Source organism: Leuciscus leuciscus, assembly GCF_965113295.1.
Source record: "Leuciscus leuciscus genome assembly, chromosome: 18".
NCBI lineage: Eukaryota > Metazoa > Chordata > Actinopteri > Cypriniformes > Leuciscidae > Leuciscus > Leuciscus leuciscus.
The window spans coordinates 27,744,670-27,769,179 of NC_138742.1; the positions used below are offsets into that span (position 1 = coordinate 27,744,670).

General features: G+C 36.1%; 1 protein-coding gene across 3 annotated transcripts in view; it reads left to right on the plus strand.

The window, feature by feature from the left end:
• Positions 1-24,510, plus strand: part of frmd4bb (FERM domain containing 4Bb) — a 57,113-nt gene that overhangs the window by 11,839 nt on the left and 20,764 nt on the right. Inside the window, exons 1-11 of one of the 3 annotated variants that reach the window (XM_082145051.1) lie at positions 12,812-13,769; positions 16,813-16,878; positions 16,999-17,093; positions 19,670-19,762; positions 19,970-20,054; positions 21,791-21,847; positions 21,936-21,958; positions 22,668-22,751; positions 23,039-23,104; positions 23,277-23,334; positions 24,189-24,275. In XM_082145051.1, the coding sequence (XP_082001177.1) occupies positions 13,620-13,769; positions 16,813-16,878; positions 16,999-17,093; positions 19,670-19,762; positions 19,970-20,054; positions 21,791-21,847; positions 21,936-21,958; positions 22,668-22,751; positions 23,039-23,104; positions 23,277-23,334; positions 24,189-24,275 (864 nt within the window). In that variant the 5' untranslated portion in view covers positions 12,812-13,619. Of the gene's footprint in view, positions 1-12,811; positions 13,770-16,812; positions 16,879-16,998; positions 17,094-19,669; positions 19,763-19,969; positions 20,055-21,790; positions 21,848-21,935; positions 21,959-22,667; positions 22,752-23,038; positions 23,105-23,276; positions 23,335-24,188; positions 24,276-24,510 lie in introns of those variants that run through there. The other 2 variants (XM_082145050.1, XM_082145052.1) reach the window with 2 other exon arrangements.

Sequence of the window (24,510 nt, forward strand, 5' to 3'; positions counted from 1 at the left end):
AATTTCAGATGTCTAAATTTTCACTTGATACACTGTAATACGAGCAGTAAGGATGTAGTCGTTTTTTCCCCTCTATCAATTCCAACATCAATTGACTATTGAATTGAATTAAGATCCAGCGAAATTCTTCACACCATCCACAGTCTAGAGTGTTTAGGCCATCACTGAATGGAGGGTCAGGGGTCATGACTGAGCACCTGAGGAAGGCAAAGAGGTGCAATATCAGCTGAAGAGAAAGGAGTGACACACACACATGCTAGTTGACTAAATAATGTATATCATTAGCCATTGGCTAATAAATTGTTAGATTTCACTCGCCAGTGTTTAGAGGCTAAGTAAAGTTAAGATTAGCAGTAAGCACAGATATATTTTACACACTGACTGAGCATTTGAGAGTTTCATACTATTCCAGTTCATCTCAATGCAGCGTATTTGACGCACCGTTAAACTCTAGTGTGAAGGCGCCCGACTCTCCGCCGCTTAGCTGAGAGCGCTCTGTGTTTCTCTCACACACACACAGAGAGAGAGAGAGAGAGAGAGAGAGAGAGAGAGAGAGAGTGAGAGAGAGTCTAACACACCATGTAGTTCAGCCTTTAAAAACCTTAAGAAGCCACTGCCGGTTTCTTATAGTGGGTGAAACGTTACTTATAGTCAACAGAACGTGTTAGAGCAGGGGTGGGGAACGTTGGTCCTGGAGGGCCACTGTCCTGCAGAGTTTAGTTCCAACCCTAATCAAACACACCTGAACAAGCTAATCAATGTCTTCAGGATCACTAGTAAGGCTACAATCAGGTGAGTTTTTTTCATTTTTTTTTTTTTTTTCAGGGTAAACTCTGCAGGACAGTGCCTGGACCAACGTTCCCCACCCCTGTGTTAGAGGGACCATCAAAATAAAGTGAAACCGTTATTAGTTATATAGAATTAGTAGTAGTATTATTATCAAATCAGTATTACTGTTTTGTTTTTTTTTTTTTAGAAACACTGAATGACCAACAGTGTCTCAAGCACCACCAGTTCTAAGTTCTGTTAAAATGACAAATATGCATTCATACATTTTCATTCATACATGTCTAAAAAAATGTCAAGCCTATGGCGATACTATTGCCAAGGTTTGCGTAGATAGAGTGTTGTGCACACACACACACACACACACACACACACACACACACACACACTTGTTTATGTGGTTTACGTATATCTGCATTTTTACATTTTCAAAAAACATCACTTAGTATGATTTATAAGCTCTCATGGGGACCAAAACATTTCCCCACAAGGACAAGGATTTCAAATATCGCAAAATATATTTGTGGAGACACACACACACACACACACACACACACACAAACACACATGCACACAGAGAGAGAGGATTTAACACAACAGCAGCTCTGTGAGAGAGATCCTCTTCAGAATTGGTATTGCGGTAAACATGAGTTGCAGTAAATGTGTGTGACAAGGACTTGAGTGTTTGAGAGAGAGAGTATCCTGCATGGATGGGAATGTTTACAGGGATGTAGACTGACAGGAAGACATTATTTTGGCCAGAAGGAAAGTTTTGCTTTGTTTCAAAGCAGTGTCTTGATAACCCTTGAAACGGCCCGTCAGCACGTGCGTCTCTGCTTTGAGTTCATGGCCTGGAGAAAACACCCGTGAAAAGCTGGAATGATCTCTAGGGTCAGGTATATTTTTAAACTGAAGGAAACACGTTTTTGTATGATGTTCGCTTCTACTAGTGATTCAATAAGTACCTGTGTTATTGAGATAAATCTGTAATCTATAGTGTAATTTTTAGAGTAAAAAAAAAAAAAAAAAAAGAGTAGTTTAGTATATAGTTTAAATGTTTAGTATATCATTTAGTTAAGAACTAAAAGTATAATATAGTGGAATTGTTAATAAACCACAATCATCAGGAATCAGAATCGTGCAATTCCCCCTCCATATACATAGATATAGTAACTCTTTTGTGTTTAGTACATGACGTAGTAACTTTCTACATCATTTCTTGAATCTCGTAATCTTGAATTTTCATGCATGTTGATTAAAGGCCCCAATATACTTGAAGCGAAATCGAAGAACGAACTAGTATGGCATCATTTTGAACAAAATCAGGCCAAAATTAACAGTTCGGAACAGCGTTTCGAAAACTCTTCATTTTAAGTTCATTTCCTCAGTTCAGTCCGTCGAGATCCGGCGTCTGCGAGTGAAAACATAGACACTGGAGAGATGCTTTATTATAGCAGAAACTGAAGTGTTATTCTAATCGAAAGCAACACTGACACTGTATTTTTATGTTTAATACTGTCAATCTGTTTGGTTTAAAGGACTAAAAGAAATTCACTGTGAGTATATCAGGGCCTTTACAGTCAAGGTACAGTTAGATGTAAAAAAATAAAAATGCATTCTACAGTTTTTGGACAGTGGAATCGACAGTGTCAGATATGCAGTGGCACATTTAGCCTTGATCTTTTAGATTGCTTTTGACTAAAGAAGGGTACGTTCAGTCAGTGTGACAGAGCGCTCATACCCGGATAGACTGTGACACGAGTGCTGTTCAATTATTCATCACATGGAGTAAACAGAGATAAGCTGAACACAGACTGGGACGGAGTTTGATAAAGGCTCCCGCTTGGGTTCACTCGCAGACATGATATCCACGGCACATCTGACTCTAGGCCTGGAGAGATACATCTCTGTCCCGGCAGATTCCTGGAATCGGTCTGAATGAATTACAAACAGCATGCAACAGAGTACAGTCTTGTGGTGAGGTGATGAATTGTCTTGGTTTTTAATCGGTTTTGTCGTGGTAAGGCATATAAGAGCATGATTCAAGCCATTAAGAATGTGGAAACATATTCAGCGTGGCTTCTCATGCAAACATGGGTGTGCCGCAGTCATTTCATACTGTTTGCCAAGCGTTCCTCGCATGGCCATATAAACAGGCAATATCCTAGATATATACATTAATGCAGCCAATGGTGACCAAAGTCCTGATTTGCTGAAGCTTTTTGACTGTGAAATTCAGTTTTGCGGAGACATTATAGTGACAAGTTTAGCAGTATTATTTGCTCCATTCATAGATTTGAGGGCCATCATCCCTTGTGAAAAACAAGTGCATATAACTGTATTGAATGTGCACTTCTTCTACACTACTTGTACTTCTGCAGTACAAAAAAACTGTACTTGCAGATAATATAATATAAATTAAATAAAGCCCACTTAAATGTACTCAATGGACAATGTCCGGATGGGATTCAGAACGATGATCAAAACACAGATGGAGTAGATCGAGTCCATCAACACCCCTGAAGCTTCACAGTCCTGTAGCTCGTCCTGGGTCGACATTTCATTCAGTAACATTAGGCAGTTTTGATTTATATGCTGTTTAATGTTGATGATCGCGTTATTTTAAATATGCATCTGTTTATATATTCTGTCCCTTGTTTCTGCTTCTTCTTCCCCTGTGTTTTGATCAGGAGATTCAGTTCTCTTTCAGAAGATGTGTAATAGCGCCCCCTACCGTATAACAGTGAAAACACGGAAAGCCGGAAATTTTCGTCAATGGCGGGGAAAGAGTTAACACACTTAGGTTCACTTTTAAAAGTACACTTTGTAGTGTCAAATTCAAAGTTTTATGTTAAAGTACATTTTAAATCATTATGCTTTAAAAATCTTTTGTCATTTTTGCTTTAAAGTAAACTTATGTTTTGTTGACTAACATCACAAATGATGTAATTATTATTGTAATGATGAAGTTGCAATTTAGTACATTTAAAATATATATATATATATATATATATATATATATTAAATGCAATATTGAATAACACTACAGTTAAAATTATAATCAAGAACTTTGCATGTGCTTTAAAATGTTAGTCAATTCATCAATAAGGTGAACTTCTACTAAAACATGATGATTTAATATAAAGTAAAATTAGAAACTAGTAAAATAAATAGTAAAACTTTGGTAACACTTTTTGCATTGTCCTTGTTACACGTTACTGTAGTAGTAACTATAAATTAAGCATAAACCAGACCCTAATCCTAACCCTAACCCTATAGTAAGAACACAGTTCATTAATATATTACTCAGACATAAGTTGCAGTGTTGGAGAAGCTCTGAAACTGTAGTTTGATAAGCTTTAAGTTACTCATAAGTTAAAAAAGTACTCATTACTATCAAAAAGTAGCTAGTTACATTCATCGAAACTACTTTGATTTTATTTTTTACTTTTTTACAATGACATACTATATAACAAATAACAGAAAAATTGTTAATGAAGAATGTTTTGAGTTTCTTTTCGATTGACCGATGCTTTGCCAAAGCAATGGCTCAAAACACAACGCTTGTGTCTTTTAGTTTCATTATAAAACTGTGGCGGGAAAGTTAAACTATGACGGGTCATCATAAAATCAGAAGTAGACATTTGATATAGAGTGCAATTTGATATAGAGTAAAATGGCTATTATTCAAGTTTAAAGTCTTTGATGCAGCGACAACTTGCATAAATTACATACATAAGTGTAAACTTTACTAATCGATCCAAATGAAATATCAACCTACTTCTGTACGTCCTTTATATAATCATCAGACGATCTCTTCTCAGTGAACTGTAAAGCCGTAAGATGTGTGATGAAACTATAGATGCTGGTAACGCACGTTTTAGTTTTGTGATCTAATCAGAAGACGATTCAATGCATTTCTGGCTCGTCAAAACTCAAAACGAAATGTAGCTTTTGGTCGCGCTACACTGCTACTTGCTGATCAAAGTAGTCCGCTACTGGAAAAGCTACTGTTTTAAAAGCAACTGAGCTTCTGTCAAGCTACTGAAAAATGTAGTTAAGTTAGTAGCATTGTTACCTGTAGTTAGCTACTCCCCAACACTGCTGAAATGTATAATTACACTGTAACAAGGTCACTAAAATAAAGTGTAACCAAAACTTTTGACTTGATATAGTGTTGCAAAGTGCATTTTTGAAAGTGTACTTAAATGTGTAAAGAAACAGTCATGAAAAAGTACTCTCTTTTACTAAAAGTGACCTTTATGTCATTAAGGCGAGACACTACAGGTGAATAGGGTAAAATGTTTAACTAGCAGATATCACCATGAAACTTTACCAGTTGATTGCCTACATTAAGATGAGAAAAAAAAAAATTATTACAAGTTTTCTGTAATTTAATGTTTAAATATGCAAATTAGGCAATATCTAATTAAATATGCTCAAATTTGCATATATTTAAAAAAATGAAATCTGAGTATTGGATAAAGCCAGGTTAAAAAATATGTTTTCATTGTGTTCACATATTAGATGGGAAAAAATATGGGAATATACTGTCAATAGCCTTTAAAAAATGATTTTGCCATGTTTTTTTGAATAAATTGTTATATAAATCAGGCTAGGAATAATATATTTACAAATCCCTCTGTAAATGTCTTCATAATATAACTAGGTACAAGACTGGAGAGTCTGGTGTGTATAGGTGCTGAAGTGGAGATTTCGGACTTGGAGAATGAGAGAAAAGTCATTTTGAGAAAACGGGTGATTTATCATCAGCCAATGAGATTGCGCATTTAGCCCTTTTACTTTCACGATTGGTTGCTGATAAAAAGGAAATGACCATATTTGGATCCAACAGCATTGTACAGGAGAGAGAGAGCTTTCCAGCGGTGTGTGTGATGACAGGGAGCAGACAGAGATCAGTGTTGATTAAGAACGCAAACTTTTGTTGAATTTATGAGAAATCTACAGACGCAAACAGACAAAGTGTAGGAAAATAAAGACCTAAATGTGTATTTCGGACTTTTTTTCACCACAAGTCTGAAAGAAGACATGTTATTGAAGACAAATATCCCAAAATCTCAAAATTGACCAGTAAAAACAAATAAAAAATATGTTTTTGCCTGCCGTGTCTCGCCTTAATATCATAATCTACAAGTGCAAGTACACAACTTCAAGTGTAGATTTAGCACAATTAAGCACAAAGGTTTTCACAAATTCTGTTTCACAAAGGAAATCAAGCATTTTCAGTTCAAGTCAAGTCAAGTCAAGTCAAGTCAAGTTTATTTCAAAGATCCAGTTGCCTTTCTGCTATAGTTGAATTACCACAGAATGTACATGTGCATTAAATGAATCAGCCTGAAATATGCAGTTTTTAAGCGTGATGTTAGCTATATAAAAACATCATGATACAGTTGTTGTCAGATGCTATTGCCGCTGTAACATGTTATCAAAACATAACCTTGACAATACATGTTGGTCTTTGCCCATTCAAGTCGATAGAGCTGCTCTAGTTTGCTCAAAGGAAACGGCCGTCTGGAGACATTACAAGATGGCCTCCGAGTGATCCGACTCGCCTTAAAGCGACTCAGACGCACTTACAAACTCATAAGGACTTCAACAAGCACCTAAAGACATCATTACTTTGTTATAGGCCATAGATTTTAGAGGCTGTACTGTTTTATAGTAGTGTGTTGGATACTGGGGCCACAGCTGCAGGTTGTTTGTTTGCTAACATCAGTGAAGTGGACAGGTGGCTATTAGATGAACAATACACACACTCTCCAGTCCTTTTCACCCTTCCTCTCATCCAGAGCCTCTAAAAGAGGGGTTTCGATCCCTGACATCCATGTTCTAGTCATTAAACGATGTAATTGTGTCATCTGTTAAGGCAGAGTCTTAAACAATTCACTGTTTTTTTCTGTAGATTGTGTATTTGACCGAACCCCAAAATAACAGATCGAAAGATGTACTTTTAGGATCTTCATCCATTAAGGCCGTTTGCTCCGTCCGTGACTCGTTTTCTCAGTCTATAAATGTTCTTAGATGTTTCTCCGCTGGGGAAACTGTACGTTAATTCAACTAAATGAGGTTTCTTTTGTTAATAAGCAGAAGAGCTCTGCTCAGTGTGGCAGATTAAAGGACAAAGGGTTTTTGTTAGAGGCTTTACATGGATTTACTGCAGTCTGGAGGTGGACTGCCTTACGCAGGACAGGCCGTTTAAACGTGGCCTTTAACTTCACTGAGCCCAAGGGTCTTGTCTTGTGTACCCTTCCCCGTGACACTCAACACTCGTGACATCACACACACACACACACACTCATGCTGTGTAACAGTGGCATTTCATAGACTGTCCGAGTGAGCAGTTTTCATGTTATGTTTATGCTTTAAAGTAAATGAATAGCCTATACTTTATATAATAGGGTATTCTATTGTGTATGTAAAAGTCGACATACACAAATATTATGCATTATCAAATTTTTTTATGTTTTGATTCATATCGGCGCTGGTTAGTTTGGTTAATGGCTTTGTTGAAGAATTCTTATTAAGAAAATAATTGAAATTATTGAATACTTGAAAGCTGCTGATAAAGTGCGGCGTTACTGTTGTGCTCTATTGAGTTAAAGGATAAAAAATCCATGTTTCATTTTCTAAATTAAATTCACATTTATTGGCATCTCACATTAGTGTGTTACTAATGTGATTGTATCTTGCTTTTAGTCAGTTCTCTCTTCACTGTGGTCTACTGAGGAGAAGACAAAGCTTTGTTTCTATTTATTTACTTTCGTTCTGTGTGATTCATTGAGTTCAGTCGTTACCGACGGCAATTATCTTTGATAATCAATGGAAATCACTTGAAGCGTATTTACACTGTCGTTCAAATGTTTGGAATCAGGACGAAGAAAGAAAGACATTTTTTAAAGAAATTAATACTTGTATTCAACAACGAACGACGCATAAAATTGATAAAAAGTGACAGTAAAGACAGTTTCCACAAAAATATGAAGCAGCACAAATGTTAATTATCAGCTGATAATAATCAAAAAAAAAATCTTGAGCATCAAATCAGCATATTATAATGATTTCTGAAGGATCATGTGACACTTTGATCACAGGAATAAAATACGCTTTACTATATATTCACATAGAAAATAATTGTAATAATATTTCACAAAATTACTGTTTTTACTGTATTTCTGATCAAATAAATTTAGCATTTATGAATATGAGACTTCCTTCAAAAACATTATAAAAATCTTACCAACCCCAATCTTTTGAACATTAGTGTATATAAAGTATAACATATTATTGATCTATTTAAAATGATTTATATTCTGTAATTTATTAGCAGGAGAGCGGACAGCATTGACGTGTTTTGATGTGGAGTGAACTGAATGTGAAATGCACTGCCACCTTCTGGAAGCTCGTGTAATTACAACATGAAAGAGGCCTGACAGGAGATGAGCTCTGATGGCAGCAGAAACACATATAAATAGAAAATTACAAATGTCATAGATAAACATCTAATATCTGCCATGGCAAATATCATCCACGCTTTCAAAATCCTCACAGGTTTATCTTCACAGCCAGGAGGTTTTATTTGAGTGTGCGCAGTGCGTTGAGTGCTTTCGAGCTGTCGTATTAAACGCAGCCAGTCATATTTTTATGAAGCTTATGCTACCGAAAACCAATAAAGATGGAATAGCTGAAGTGGAGAGATGTAAGTTATTATACCAAAATAGATTTTCTGCTTGCCCTTCGGTTACTCCAGAGCCATTTTCCCTCAAATGAATCCAAACAATGAAATGTATACTTTAGTATGTAGAGGACAGTCAGTGCAGCGCTTGATGTGTAGATCATGAGGACGCTGAATGGATGTTTATTGGGGTTTTAATTGATGCCGAGGCGTAATGCTGGTCACATGATCTGTGTGGGTGTGCGAGTGTGTGTGTGTGTGTGTGCTCTCCTTTGGGAGGAGATCTATCAGTTGAACCAGGTTTCTCTGATCTGAGACTGTTCTCTTGGCTATGTCTGACAAGCAACATCTGTAATCTTCCCAGCTGACAAAAATATGTTCTAGAACATTTTGCTGACTAAGTTATGAATAACGTTATTTAGCTTTTAGTATGAATATGTTAGCCTTAAGGTTATGAATAAGCTGGTGTGTTCCAAAACAATGACAAAATTAACATTTAGGAGATGTAAGCATTCAAAACGTACAATCTCTCACTTCCGCTAAAAATGGATGACAGATTTTTATCAGACTTCAGCTTCTGTCCAATCAAACGCTCTCTAGAATCTAAAGCTCCACCCCCATGCTAGAAATACGACTTGGCCAAAAGCGATCGTTGACACGAGGGTTGGAGATGTGTGTTCGGTTGCTGTCAAGTACGACTTGCAGTCTGTGAGGTAAACTAAACGCTATTGGCTGTTTGAAAAGGGGGAGGAGCCATTCAGTATGTCCCGCCTTAGCTTCCTGTTTCAGTGGAAATTACGTCAACGCATCAAACAAAGCTGCGCGTTTCTAAGGCACTTCAGTGGGGCTTTAAGGGAACATTCAATTTAGCATTATGCAAACATTATGGGACCGTTACTTTTGAATGTTCTTTAACATTTAGCAACATGTTAGACAAACATCCAACTAAACGTTCCATGAACGAAGCATAAATAACGTTTTTGTTCTAATGCTTTGGGTACATTATTAAAGACCAGCAGATAACTTTGAACAAACCTTCTATTAACGTTACTGGAACAATGTTTGTTCATCACGTTGAGAGAACCTTGCCAGAACGTTCCCTGTTAGCTGGGCTCTCTCACACACATCTGAATCTGAATATTTCTGCTATAATTACGACTAAGCTGCTGCTTAAATGATTACTTTTTTGATTAACAGAAACTGTCTGTGAGTATTGCTATATTAAACCAACTCTCTCTTTACCGTGATCTACTTAGGAGAAAACTGAATGACAAAAAAGTTATATTTTAAATTTCAGTTTTATTTTTTATTTACTGTGTAATACGATTAATTCAGATTTGACAATTAATGAAAAATACATGAATTGAACACATGATTTATTTTTATTTTTATGTGCGGGTCTTAGTGTGTGTGTGTGTGTGTGTGTGTGTGTGTGTGTGTGTGTGTGTCTATATAGGCTATATATATATATATATTTAATGAACAGACGTTAAGATAAAATATGTAATATTATTTAATATTATACAGACATTTATTTTGTGATATTTGTCATAAAACAATATCATTAAATATTTATATTATTGAAATAGTTTTATTTTATTATTTATTATATATAATATTATATTATAGTTTCATTTTGATTTTATGTTTGGAGACATTTCTCAAAATATCTTCTTTAATGTTCCACAGATGAAAAAAACTAAATGAGTAAATGATGACACAATTTTCCTTTTGGATGAACTATTCCTTTAACGTAAACAAACACCCAGAACATCCTAGCGACCAACGAGCAAGTGGATTTATTCTCATGAACAATTATGACAATGCACTTTTTTTCTTTTTTTTTTGCTATAAACATAGTTTATAATAATTCTGACGATTATTTTCTGAAATGCCTTCTGAAAAGCTCACTCTCTATGATATCCCACAATCCTGTGTGTGCGGTTCGGCATATTTATTCCTTTTTATCAACTTATGATTCAGTTTATATTCAGAAATAAGCATTGCCGTCATTAACCACTTGTCTAAAGGTTATCAGATGTGGCATTTGGTGCTTCAGAAGTTACAAAAAGTCCCAATTATTGAAAGCATATTGCTCACAGATTTCTAACTCCCACCTTCATTTATTTTTGAATGGGTATTTTTATGAGAAATCAGCAGTGTCATTATGTTTTAAGACATTAACACAATGTTGTAGTGTTTCCAGATGAAAGTCTGAGACTGTTTTTCTGGTTTTCCGCCGGTTCCTTCCTAATAACAGCACTGCATTATGGGCCGCTCAACAGAACAGGCTATAATTTAACATGCTGCACTTTTCCACACACTCCCCTCAGCACGATAAATCCCTCCGTTTAAAAGAATCTGCTAATAAAATGCAATCAAATGGGTGTAGTTGGTCCTTGCATGGCCTGGTACTCAGAAATATAGCAGTTGTTCTTTATTTTCCGTGGCCTGATGAGGTAATGGTGAGTCATGAGGCTGGGTTAACCTCTTCTGTACATTTTTCACACAGACATTGTGGCATAACACGTCAAGTCAGTCTAGGAGATGCATTTGCTAAAACAAAGCAGACTGAACATGTCCTTCTGAACATCAAGACACAGATGTGTTGCATTACGAATATATTCCTCAAATACATTGAGTGTTAGCTAAGTAGCTAAAGAGATATGAGATTCTTAGTTCTGTCTGTCACTCACTTTGACGTAGTGTTGATGTAGTGACATGACAGTGATGTTGGGAGCCTTAAACACCTCTGATACTTCAGAAAAAGCCAATGAGAATTTGCACGAGCAATAAGCTGCAATAAGCTGCTGGTTGCAGTTCACTTAACAGCCAATGGAGTCGCTAATAACAGGGGTTTCTGAATTATACATATAGCCCCTTTAATTATCTTAAAAATGTAAAGGACATATTATTATTATTTTTTACAAATATCATTAATCGTTCATAAACATCATATATTTTGTTGTCGCACCACAAACTGACATGACAATTGACACAGAGGGTCTGCTGGGGTCCTCTCTATGACATTTCCTGGTTTTTTTCTGGATGTTTTTGTATGTTAGTTGGATTACATAACTTTGTTAGTCTCGGCATGGCTTTTGGCAGTCAAACTATTTAACATTAATAGGCAGTGAAGCCATTTGTTTTTAACTTTTACATTTTTGGGGGTGTTTGCGGGTTATATCAGGGAAGTTGTATCGCTGACATTTCATGCGGCTGATACTTGCACCCAAAAATATCAAAATGAATTGTAATTCAGAAATTAAAAACATATACATTTATATTTTTTATTGCATTTTTAATAGTGATGCACTGAATTTTTTTTGTTTTTTTTGTTTTGCTGAAACACAAAAAACGAAATTAAAGTTTTCATTTAGCCGAAAATAAAGTTTAGGTAATTAAATTTGGGTAATTGGATACTTAATTTTGGTAAAGTGTTCAAGGTGTCATGTTCTCAGGTGGTAAATTCAACCAATCGCAGTAAAGTTCTTTGGCAATGAGTCGCCTCACGTTATTTCTGCCAAGCTAATTTTACATGCTGCTACTCTAGCATATCCACGTTAAGTGCATTAAATAAATGCGGACACAATAAACACGTCATTGGGAAAACGCTAATTAAACAAATGTTTCTGTAAATGTTTACAGTATGCCCCTCAATTGCTATTTCAGTCGAAACAGATTTTTATTTTTGTGGTTGCACTTCTGAAACTTTTTCTCAGTAGAAAAATGTGTGAAACAGGAGATTTGCCGTTGGAAAAAGTCTCAATTTACTTTGCATTTAATTCTGTTGCTGTTTAGAAGAAAGACATAGAGACGTATCTTTCCTGTGGGCGTTTGAACCAAATAAACATTTGACATTTGAACCCCACAGACATTTTTTGTGGAGCTATAGGGCCCTATCATACACTTGGTGCAATGCAGCGCCAGGCGCGACGCAAGTGTGTTTTGCTAGTTTCAGCCCGACGCAGTTATCATTTTCACGTTCTGCGCCACATTGTTTAAATAGCAAATGCTTTTGTTTTTTAAAGAGCGCTTTAGCAATATGCGCCTATAGGCCGGTTCACAACACTCGGCTTACACTCTGCTTATTACACACACAGCTGCACACAAACTAGCCAAATATTAAAAACAAAAGGATTATAATGTAAAAGATTAATATTGTGTACTTAAAGATATGGTGGAATCCGGCTTGTCCCGTAGATGATCTGCTTGCGCACTTTAACATTATGTTTCCTCTCTGGAGATGCGTTCGGTCTTTCCACTTGCAAATCCCGCCATGTAAATAGTGAATGGGAGATGAGACTCTGATTGGTTTATTGCACGTTACGTCCAAAACACACCCATTACTCATTAAGAGAATAGAGACAACCCTTTTAGACCATGCGCCGGGAGCGCCGACCATTTTTCCCGTCGTTTAACTTGCGAAAGTGGATTCGGACACACACTAAGTGCATTTGCTCCGTGCGCTTTAGACCATGCGCTTAGATCGTTAAAATAGGGCCCATAGGATTGGTATGTATATTGTAAGCTGTATAGCCGTGTAAATCCTCTCACTTTGTGTCAGGCAGTAAAGTAGGAGGGAGCGCAGCAGCTTCTGGGACACGTGGACAGGCCGCAGAAATCGATGTGGCAGAGCCTGGTTTACTTTTGGAAGCAAAATGGCAGGATTGTGTTTTGTGTGTGTGTGTGTGTGTGTGTGTGTGTGTGTGTGTGTGTGTGTGTGTGTGTGTGTGTGAGTGTGTGTGTGTGCAAACAAATCTGCCCTTTGAGTCTCCATGTGTGCTCGAAAAAGGACCAGTGGAATCGTGAGCTAAAACCGTGGCTGGCAGGGCAGCCCTTATTCCCCACAAACCTCAGCTCTTTCCTCCTCAGCCTGGCCGGCCTCCCAGAGTCTCCGGCTCTAACCTCAGCGCACACACGGAAAAGAGAAATCCCCCTTCCATCCTCTCCAGGGGTGCAGCCGAGTCTCCGCTCATGGGGAATGCAGTCGAAACGCATGTCACCTAGTTGTCGATCTTGCACGAGGGAGCAAAGATTAGGAGGTGGTGAAAGAACGGTCTGTCTCGAGTTTGACCCAGACTAGGTCTGGTTGCGTAAGACGGGGGCGACCCGGGTACCAGCCGGTGGCGGGACAGGCATGGCGTGGGGTTTAGTGTGTGGGGTGGAAGCTCTGCTCAGTCTCTTATGGCAGATCGTCCTGTGGATGATCCAGAGGTGTTTCCTGCAGAGGATGAGGTCATGTCAACAGTGCCTACAAACCTGCTTCTACCCGGGCCACGTCTACCAGGTACTGCCGCTCTTTCCTAACCGCTTGAGGTGGCTTTGGTACTTTTGGGATCATTTCAGTCTGGATTGTGTTTCATTTGTGATGGTCTGTTTTGGATCTTTGAATCTTTTACGATGGAGAATAATTGTTTGGTCTTTTGTTTCTTATTTCTCAAAGTCTGCCATCTGAAGTCAGAGATGTTGGTAACACTTTACTATAAGGTTCATTAGTTAACATTAGTTAACTACCTTAGTTAACATTAGCTAAGAATGGACAATACTACTACAGCATTAATTAATCTTAGTTAAAATCTAAGGTTGTATCTGTTAACATTAGTTAATGCACTGAACTAACATGAACAAACAATGAACAGCTGGATTTTTATTAACTAACATTAACAAATATGAATAAATACTGTAACACATCTATTTCTCATTGTTAGTTCATGTCAGTTAATACATTAACTAATATTAACTAATGAACCTTATTGTAGGATGTGTCCCCAAGATTTCGAAATGAAACGCATAATAATCTGATCTGTCCATATTTACAGCTTTATACTCAGACCAAAATGGTCTTGTTTTGTCTATTTTTATTTCTCTTGTTATTTTAGGAGAAACATCTGAGACGATGTTGATACTTTAATACACAACTGTGAACTTCTTTAAGTGAGAGTTACTTTTTATTAAAATACTTCTTTCTCTGGCCGTGATGAGTCATATTCAGACTGACAATCTGAGATCAGAAGCTTTTGGATTTAAACTAAGAAAAGTTGTGGTGTTACATAAAGAGAGAAATATGTAAGATTGATATTGTTACTATTATTACTTGTAGGCCTACTATTTCTAGGTCACTAAGCAAACATTATATACTGATAGTATAATTTGTAATGAAACAATGAATTGGAAAATACCAAATAAAAGCTTTTTTTAGTAGGATCTTTGGATACTGTACATTGTTCATTGCAATGTCATTGTAAAAGTTTATTTTCTCCAAAAAACAGCTCATGCAAACACAAATTACAGGCTTGGAAAAGGGCATTTTAAACTTTTCCAAAATATCAGTCCCATAATGCCATAACTCTGAGAAACACAGCACGTAGGTTCAGCTCTCCGCAGTGCAAATGCAAGATCTGTGCTAAAGTAAGAAAGCTAGTCTACTAATGAAACTTGAAGTATTATTATCCACATTTATCCTGACCAAAGATTAAATCATATTTTGAATCATTTGGAATAGACTTTTACAAGAACCCCTCAACAGCTACATGAAATTATACATCAACTCCACCACAGTATATTGTAAACAGACATTTTTGGTATTGGTCGGTTTATAGCAGTCTTTGTGCTGAGCTGAAAAACAAAGCAATTTTGTGTCGTTTTTGTGGTTATATAAGATTCTGCTGGTTTGTTAACAGATGTTTTATCTATTTTAAAATGTCCAACATCCTGTTGTTATTTTCAGTGACGGAAAAATAACTAGTTTCTGTTTTGTTCTGCGCACCAAATGTGTGTTTTTCCACAAGAATCTGTGTGTGCATGGCCTCTGCTGGTGCAGAATGCAGAGACACGAGGAATCTCTTCAGTCCTGAAAGACTCGCTTCTGCTGGTTTAAATGCATCTCATTAAAAACAGATTTAAAGTTTTGTTGAATTTGTCACCAAATTGCCCCTGGATTAGCAGCGACACCCAAAACCCAAAACAATGCATATTACTGACATTATACATAGAGCTGACCTTTGTTGCGCTGACCTTCATCCCTGTAATGGTCAGCCCTAAATGTAACAGGGTTCTGAAAGAGAAATGTTATAGGGTATTTGTTTGTTTGTTTATTCATTTTTGTAATTTGTTTTTTGGGGGGTTGGTTTATTTTATTTTATTGGTTGGTTGGTTTGTTTGTTTGTTTGTTTGCTTGGTTAATTGGCTGTTTGTTTGTTTGTTTGTTTTTGGTTGTCTGTCTGGTTGGTTATATAGTAAATTGGTTGGTTAGTTGTTTGGTTGGTTGGTTGGTTATTTATTCGTTTTTGTGCTGGTTGTTTTTTGGTTGGTTGTTTTGTTTATTTGTTTGCTTATTTGTTTGGTTGTTAGTTTTTTTGTTGTTGTTGTTGATTGGTTGGTTTTCTGGTTTGTTTGTTTGCTTGCTAGGTTGGCTGGTTGTGTGTTTGTTTAGTTGTTTATTTATTTATTTGTTTAGTTTTTTGCTGGTTTATTTGTTTGATTGGTTGATTGGCTGTTTTGTTTGTCTTTGGTTGGTTGTTTGTTCAGTAGATTTTGATTGTCTGGTTTGTTTTTTGGTTGTTGTTTTTTTTCTTCTGCTGGTTGTTTATTTGTTTGGTTGTTAGTTTTAGTTTTTTGTTGATTGGTTGTTTTTGTTTGTTTGATTGGTTGGTTTTCTGGTTTGTTTGTTTGCTTGCTAGGTTGGGTGGCTGGTTGGGTGTTTGTTTAGTTGTTTATTTATTTATTTGTTTAGATTTTTGCTGGTTTATTTGTTTGATTGGCTGTTTTGTTTGTTTGTCTTCGTTTGGTTGTTTGTTCAGTAGATTTTGGATGTCTGGTTTGTTTTTTGGTTGTTGTTTTTTTCTTCTGCTGGTGTTTATTTGTTTGTTTGGTTTGTTGGTTGGTCGTTTTGTTTTTTTGGTTGTTTGTTTGTTTGTTGTTTTGGTTGGTTATTTTTGTTTGTTTGTTTGGTAGATTGGCTGGCTGGCTGGGTTCCAAACTTACTAATAATGTAGTTTAATCATTTGAATTAAAAATAAATAAATAAACAATGTCCAGCACTAATGCTTAAATGAAATTAGTGCTAGTGAAATTTCAGCATCAGGCACTTGAGAATTAACCAGCCATTCGCAGAAATGTCTCATCTCCATCTCAGTTTGCTGCCATAACCGATTCTTTCTAAGTTTGTTTTGGCTGTCGCTGTTAAAAGAGATTCCTTGTGATTTATACCTCTGGTTTTGATGACAGTTATTATGTGAAAATATATGAAATGTTCAGAGTGTCACTATAGTGAGGAGAGAAGGTGGCAACAGTGCAGTGTCGATCATCTGACGTCATAACTGTGTCCACAGATGACCGAGGGACGCCTCTGCCAGGTCCAGCTCCTGGACGACAGAAAGCTGGAGATGTTGGTTCAGGTATAATGTCTCACAGTTCTGATCCCAGCTCTAGTCTATTACACCTCCCACTCAAGGGTAATGGACCTCAGTAAACCTCCCTGTCTCACATTATATTGATCAATGGATTTTCTCTCGCAGCCGAAGCTGTTGTCTCGTGAACTCTTGGATTTGGTCTCATCGCATTTTAACCTTAAGGAGAAGGAATACTTTGGGTTCACCTATGTGGATGACACGTGAGTGCCTCTTTTTAATGATGTTATCTACAGAGGTGCATTGTTCCCATCAAACATTTGGAAAATCTAGCTTTTTGAAAACATAAAGGATGAAAGGATATGTCAAACCTGAATTTAAAGGGATAGATCACCTACAAATTAAAAATCTTCCATTAATTACTCTCTGCTCGATTTATATGGATTACTTTTACAATGTCTTTGGTGGAATGGACTTTCAATGGGGAGACAGAAATCTTACAGATTTCATTACAAGATGGACAAAAGTCATATGGGTTTTGGAACAACATGAGGACAAGTAAATTATGACAAATTTTTCTATTTTAAGTGAGCTATCCCTTTAAGTTAATAGCATCAGAATGTCTTGGTTTGGATGGTTTATTTGAATGAACCAGTTCTAAACGTTGATTCACTGATTGCACAACACTTAACCCTGTGGTAGGCTACTGTTGGTCAAATATGACCTTTTTTTTTTTCTTCCATAAATGATTGTACTATATTCTAGTTCAATAATATTTTGTATTTAATATTTTGTATTTTTAGGGGATTGTAAATACATTTTGTAAATGTATGGTTCTAAATTATATTTATGCAGTAGCTAATACCTGAGACCTGAAAATTGAATTTCCAATTTAAACGGACATAGATCTTGAATGCTTTTGAGCAAAGACTTAAAGGGATAGTTCACTTTGAAATTAATTTTTGGTATGTTTTAGCTTACCTCAAGGACATCCAAGATGTAGGTGTCTTTTTTTCCGCAGTAGTTTCAATTTTTATCTTTTTAGGTCAAACCGTTCTTGTCTGTCAGTCATATAATGCAGGTCTATGGTCACGGTCTCAAAACACAAGCACAGAGTCCAAATTAAAACAATTCCCCGTCGTCCAAATTAAACAATTCCCCATCGTAAGTACACATTGATGGCCTAAGACACGAAACGAGCGGTTTGTGTGAGAAAACTAACAGTATTTATATCGTTTTTACCACTTATACGCAGCCATGTCGAAGTGCTCTGATCTGACGTGTACGCAGACTGGTGCATAGATATATACACTAGATGTCGCCTTGTCTACGGCAGTTCATTGAACGAATGTCTTTAAGGCGACATCTAGTGTATATATCTATGCACCAGTCTGCGTACACGTCAGATCAGAGCACTTCGACATGGCTGCGTATAAGTGGTAAAAACGATATAAATACTGTTAGTTTTCTCACACAAACCGCTCGTTTCGTGTCTTAGGCCATCAATGTGTACTTACGATGGGGAATTGTTTAATTTGGACGACGGGGAATTGTTTTAATTTGGACTCTGTGCATGTGTTTTGAGACCGTGACCATAGACCTGCATTATGACTGACAGACAAGAACGGTTTGACCTAAAAAGATAAAAATTGAAACTACTGCGGAAAAAAAGACACCTACATCTTGGATGCCCTTGAGGTAAGCTAAAACATACCAAACATTTATTTCAAAGTGAACTATCCCTTTAAGCTTTGTCTCTTTTTAAATACGTCACTTGGCAGAGTATTGCTGAAGTGAAAAAGGTTTTTAAAAATGAACTTGAAAAAAGTTTTGCATTTATTTATACCATTTCAAATTTTTATGTGAAATCGATATTTTCCAAAACACGTTTTACTCTAAAACTGTGAGAAAATCAAAACCATAAATCTTAACAAGCTGTACTCCAAATTTTAGGTTGATATCTCAAAAAAATAGCTTTCAGTAAGATTTTGTTTGGCCGCAGTACCAAAAGTTTCCAATAGATGAAATTTGTCTCCCATTCATTTCCAATGCGGTCATTTTTGACCGTGAACAATACAAGTGTGACTATTTTTTCAGGGCCATTTAACTTTTTCAAATCATGTCTATGATTTTTCTTTGTGTTCACACAGCAAGTGCCAAAACCTTTACCAAATTTCGTACCATTCCGATGAAATTAAAAATTATACAAAAAAACTAAATGTAAAATGTTTCACTCAAAAATGGCCGAACAGCACCAGTGGGATAAAAGTACATTAAAATGGAAATGCTACAAATAAAATTCCCTTACAAAAAATACTGTTGGGGTGCCATAATATAGTATTGTTTTACATGGTAATACCATTTTACTTTAATATATACCTTGACACTGAATAATTACCATATTCATATACCATGGTATTTACAGTATATGGTATTTCAAAGAAAACCACTGTACTGTGATAGTACATATGGGAAAACATAGTACAGTATTATCAAGGTACCATGATCAAAAAACATTAATACTATGGTACTGTTATGTTACTGTTATTATTCTAAAATGTCATCCACCTCTCTGTTTACTCCCAGACTTACAGTTAAAGGTTGTACAAACTAGTTACAAATGTGTTCGACCAGTTCAAATAAACTATTAATGCATAGCCTAACAGTGTTCCAGTCGTCACTAATGCAAAATCTCATCTAGTTCTGCTCAGTTGAGTCCTGTTGAAGTCGTCTCTGTGCAGACGATTTTCATATATTAGTGCTAAATTGCAGAGCGTTTACTGGGTTGAACAAGAATGTCTGATCGCACATTTCAGCCAGATAAACTTTCCTCTTCCAGTGGTCAGTGCAAATGGTTGCAGCTGGACCGCAGAGTGCTGGAACACGACTTCTCCAAGAAATCAGGGCCTATTGCTCTTCAGTTCCTGGTGAGGTATGTGATCGCTACCTCATGATGTCTTAAGTCACATGACCACATCGACCACAGAATGCAGCACATTCCTGGACTCAATCACTGTGGTGCCGCTCCAAAGAAGCACCTTGTTTTAGATTTTGAAGTGAGGCTTTTGTCTTTTGGCTACGACTCGCCCCGTTTTATTACTCCGAAATTGCGATTAACTGACGGGTTTGTCATTTGCAGGTTCTACATCGAGAGCATTTCACTTCTAAAGGAGCACACGACTGTGGAGTTATTCTTTCTGAATGCTAAGTCTGCCATCTATAATGTGAGTACATTTGTGCCTGTTTACCCGCTGAAGTGATTCACTGTCTCATTTCTCGCCTCCATAAACAATTAAAAAGCCACAGACCTCAGAGCAGTACTATGTGAGTTATCGCATCCCAAGGCCATAGAAGAAGTATGTGTAACTGATTGGCTTGTGAATCAAAAAAACAGAACAATTCCTCTTAGATTCTTCACAACCATCATGACCAACATAAGGATTATTTTGAGTCATTGCATCATGGGCAAAAAACATTTTTTTTCACTCTTCGCCATGTCCTGGTTTTGCTTGCGGCAGAATTGTGTCATACAGAGGAAGCATTTCAATTGTATGGAAGCTTGTTTCCGCCACAGAATAAAAAATAAATAAAAAAGGTAATTGTGACTTTTTATCTCACAATTCAGAAGATATATTTTTTTGAGATATAAATGAAAAAATGTAAAGTCCAAATCATGAGATCTAAACTCGCAATTGCGAGGAAAAAAGTCAGAATTGCTTGTTTATATCTAAATATATAAACAAATGAAGTCAATTCTGACTTTATTTCTCATAATTTCGAGTTCATATTTTGCGGTTATGAGAAATAAATTCTGAATTGCGAGATATAAACTCACAATTGCGAGAACAAATCTGAATTGCGTGTTTATATTTTAATATATCTAAATATATAAACATATATAAATATATAAACAAATAAAGTCAGTTCAAACTTTATTTCTCGCAAAGTTTATAAAGTCAAAATCGTGAGATATAAACTCGCAATTGCGAAGTAAAAAGTCAGAATAGTGAGTTCATATCAATATATCTCAATATATATAAAAAATAAAGTCAATGCTGACTTGATTTCTTACATTTCTTAGTTTATAACTAAGGAAATAAAGTCAGAATTGTGAGATATAAACTTGACAAAGTATAAAATCTTTTAAACTTTTAAAAGATATAAACTAAATTGTCAGAACAAAAGTCAAAATTGCACATTTATATCTAAATATATAAACAAATAAAGTAAATTCTGACTTTATTTCTCGCAGTTGCAAGTTTATAACTTGCAATTCTGAGAAAAAAAGTCCAAATCGTGAGATGTAAACCCGCAATTGTGGGGAAAAAAGTCAGAATATATCTCGCTACATCTCAATATATAAAAAATAGAATCTCGTATATCTTATTATAGCCTATATAAAAAACGTCAATTAAGATTTTATTTCTCGCAATTCAGATTTTATAACTTGCAATTCTGAGAAATAAAGTCAGAGTTGTGAGATATAATCGCGAGTTTCTTGGTGGAAACAAGCTTCCATAGATTTGTGTTGTATTTGTTGAGTGGTTGTTGTGATTGTTATCAGTGGCAGAATTATATGTTCTCTCCCACACACACCTCTCTCAATCTCCACAGCTCACTATCCGTTCCAGTGAAATCACAATGAGTCTCCCAACATACAGCGGCAATTTATTTATGTTATAATAAACTGTTCTGAGGCAGTGGGTTCGGTGACTATTTCATATACATGACAGACTATTTATTTATGAAAACAGTAAAAATTATTTTCAATTATTTGTGTGTAACCTAATTATTATTCATGAGCTAAGCCAAGCAACAAATCGATGCCCATGGCAGGATGACATGCATAGTTTCTGCTTCTTCATTACATTAATAAATGGACATGATGAAAATGATTTTGCAGCATTCAGAGCACGTCTTTAAAAGTGATTCAAAATGAATTGTGCTTGTTTGTCCACAGGGTGACATTGAGGTGGAGAGTGAGCTGGTTTTTAAATTAGCTGCTCATGCATTGCAGGTAAAAATATCAGAGCTTTTATATATTATGACATGTTTTTACTTTTTTTTGTATTAAATGCACATGCTTTACATATTTTGTTTTACAGGAATCTAAAGGAGACTATACAAGGTGTGTAGTTCCACCACACTTATTTACCACAAAGTTCACGAACTTTGAAAAATGTCTTTATTTCCAGGATTTAATATCACTTTCTACTGTCAAGTGTTGAGATAAAACTCTATTTATATATAAAATATATATTCTTAAGATTAATTGGTTGCTTATAAAGAGCAAAGTCACCATTAAACTAAATCTCTCTCTGTCAGAGATACAATGAATCCAAGATATGGCAAAAGACATTAACGGTTGTTAATTGAGAAACAAGGTCAGCATGAGATTAGAATAATGTAATAATGAAAGTTCCTTGGGTCAGAAAAGTTTAAAAGTTTGACAAGCTCTGCATTAAAGGCATTTTCGTTCATCATTTACACAGAATCACGTCTTTCCAAACCTATGACTTTCTTTAAGTCTTATTAAGTGGGATGTTCAAGCTGCTGTTTTAGAAATAGCTAAAAAGCATGTCAGTATGAATGTCTAAAAAGCACCATAAAAGTAGTCCATGCGATTTGTGTGCTTTATTCAAGGCTTCGGAAGTCATACGGTAGCTTTTATTTTAAGCTGTTATTCTCTTAACTAGAGCAAACTAATACAAATTGGTTTGTTTATTGTCTAATGTCGTCACATCTCTGTACCATCATGTCATAACATCTGTAACATGTTAAAAGTTTCAGTTATTGAATCTTGTTGCATGTTGAAAGTGTATTTTTGTTGATTTTAGTGATGAAAATACCAGAGCAGAGCTGAAGAAGCTTCCAGCGTTGCCCACTAAAGTACTGAAGGAGCATCCGTCTCTAGCATACTGGTAAAACTTGCTTATTTTTTCGTTTTCTTTTTTAAGTGCATTTTTGTCTGATGTTTAATTACTAGCTGATGTGCTGATGTGTCATTTAAGGTAGCGGCACAGACAGCCATGAGATTCACATTCAGAGCAGACGAGTCAGTGATGCTGAAGCTGCATTTATAGCCTTTATGGCTGATGATGCGTGCTGTCCTGTCTTTATGCTGAGGTTTGGGGGGAGGGTTGCCTCATTTCATGGGTGGGGAATATATCCTCCGTGGAGAAGATTTCATCATCCTTCTCTTTTGCAGCGAGGAACGTGTGATTGAGCACTACAAGCTGTTGAAAGGGCTCTCCAGAGGGCAGGCCATTGTGCAGTGAGTATCGGAAAAACAATGATTAGCCTCGGGGGGGGCGGGTCATCAGAGGCGGCGTGATTTATGATTCGCTGCTTAAATCCTTCACGCCCACACCTCAGGCCTGCTGTGTGCTGATAGATCCTGGAGATGCTGTTGAACATCAATCTTGACTACATTACCTTTGTTTTAGGTATTTGACCCTGGTGGAGTCGCTGCCCACATATGGAGTGCATTATTATGAAGTGAAGGTAAAAAATATATGCAAAGCATAAAGATTAGACCAATTGCCATGCTCTTTTATTCATGGGTTATAGTGTCAAAACTGATAAAAAAAAGTATTTACAGGTTTATATTTATATATATATATATATACACTGCAAATATTACAAAAAAATTGATTATCAATAAATTAGTTCTGAACATGTTATGGCTGTTACTAAATAAAATAAGTTTCTAAATATAAACCTGCAAATACAAGATATCAGACACAATAAAACACAATAAAACTCAGAATACATTAAATTTTATAAAATTGGATGGTTTTCAGCTCTGTACTGCCTACTGTTGATAGACATCAAACAATATTGAATTACGCCCAGGACCAAGTTTATGTAAATGTGTGATAACCTATTAGAGTGGTGCAGGTATGACGTCAGAACCCGGAAGAATAATCGCCGCTGGTTCCTTCGAGAAGGGGTTTTATGATGGGGTCTTTCAAGTTGTGTGTAAAATAAAGCCTTTGGTAAACAAACTTGATGATACTTGGTCATTTTATTCTACAAAGTAAACTGCACACACCCATACAGAAAAAGTGATTTTTTAAGCAGATATGTTCATTTTTGAAAACGCATCTTTCTTATAAGTAACTAGATCCCACTCTGTTTAATATCTTAGTGGTTTTTTTTTGTTTTTTTTGTTTTTTTTACTTTTGTTACATACTTTTTTTTTGTGATGTGACTAAATCCATTTGGTGTAAATTTATAAACATTCCAGTATTTAATAATATTAATATTTATTCATATATTTATTCATTTAATAAAAGAAGATCTCTGAAAGGCATCAGTCTTGTGTAACTAATAGAAAGTTCTTTCTCGTCTCCTAGGATAAGCAAGGTATGCCATGGTGGCTGGGCATCAGCTATAAAGGCATTGGACAGTATGACCAACAGGATAAAGTAAAACCCCGAAAGGTACGTTGTGTTTTCCTGCCTCTGGGCATTGGAGAAATATGTGTTATCTAAATATAATCCTGAATCATTGCACAGAGCTCAATATCCTGTCAAATCAGGCTTTGATTTCCCCAGATGTGACTCATAGCATGTCGGCACTTGCATTCATATTTTATTTGCACTTGAGACCACTATGATGATATGGAAATGAGGTGTTACATTCAACACATACAGCCTATATAGGACGTCTGCTTAT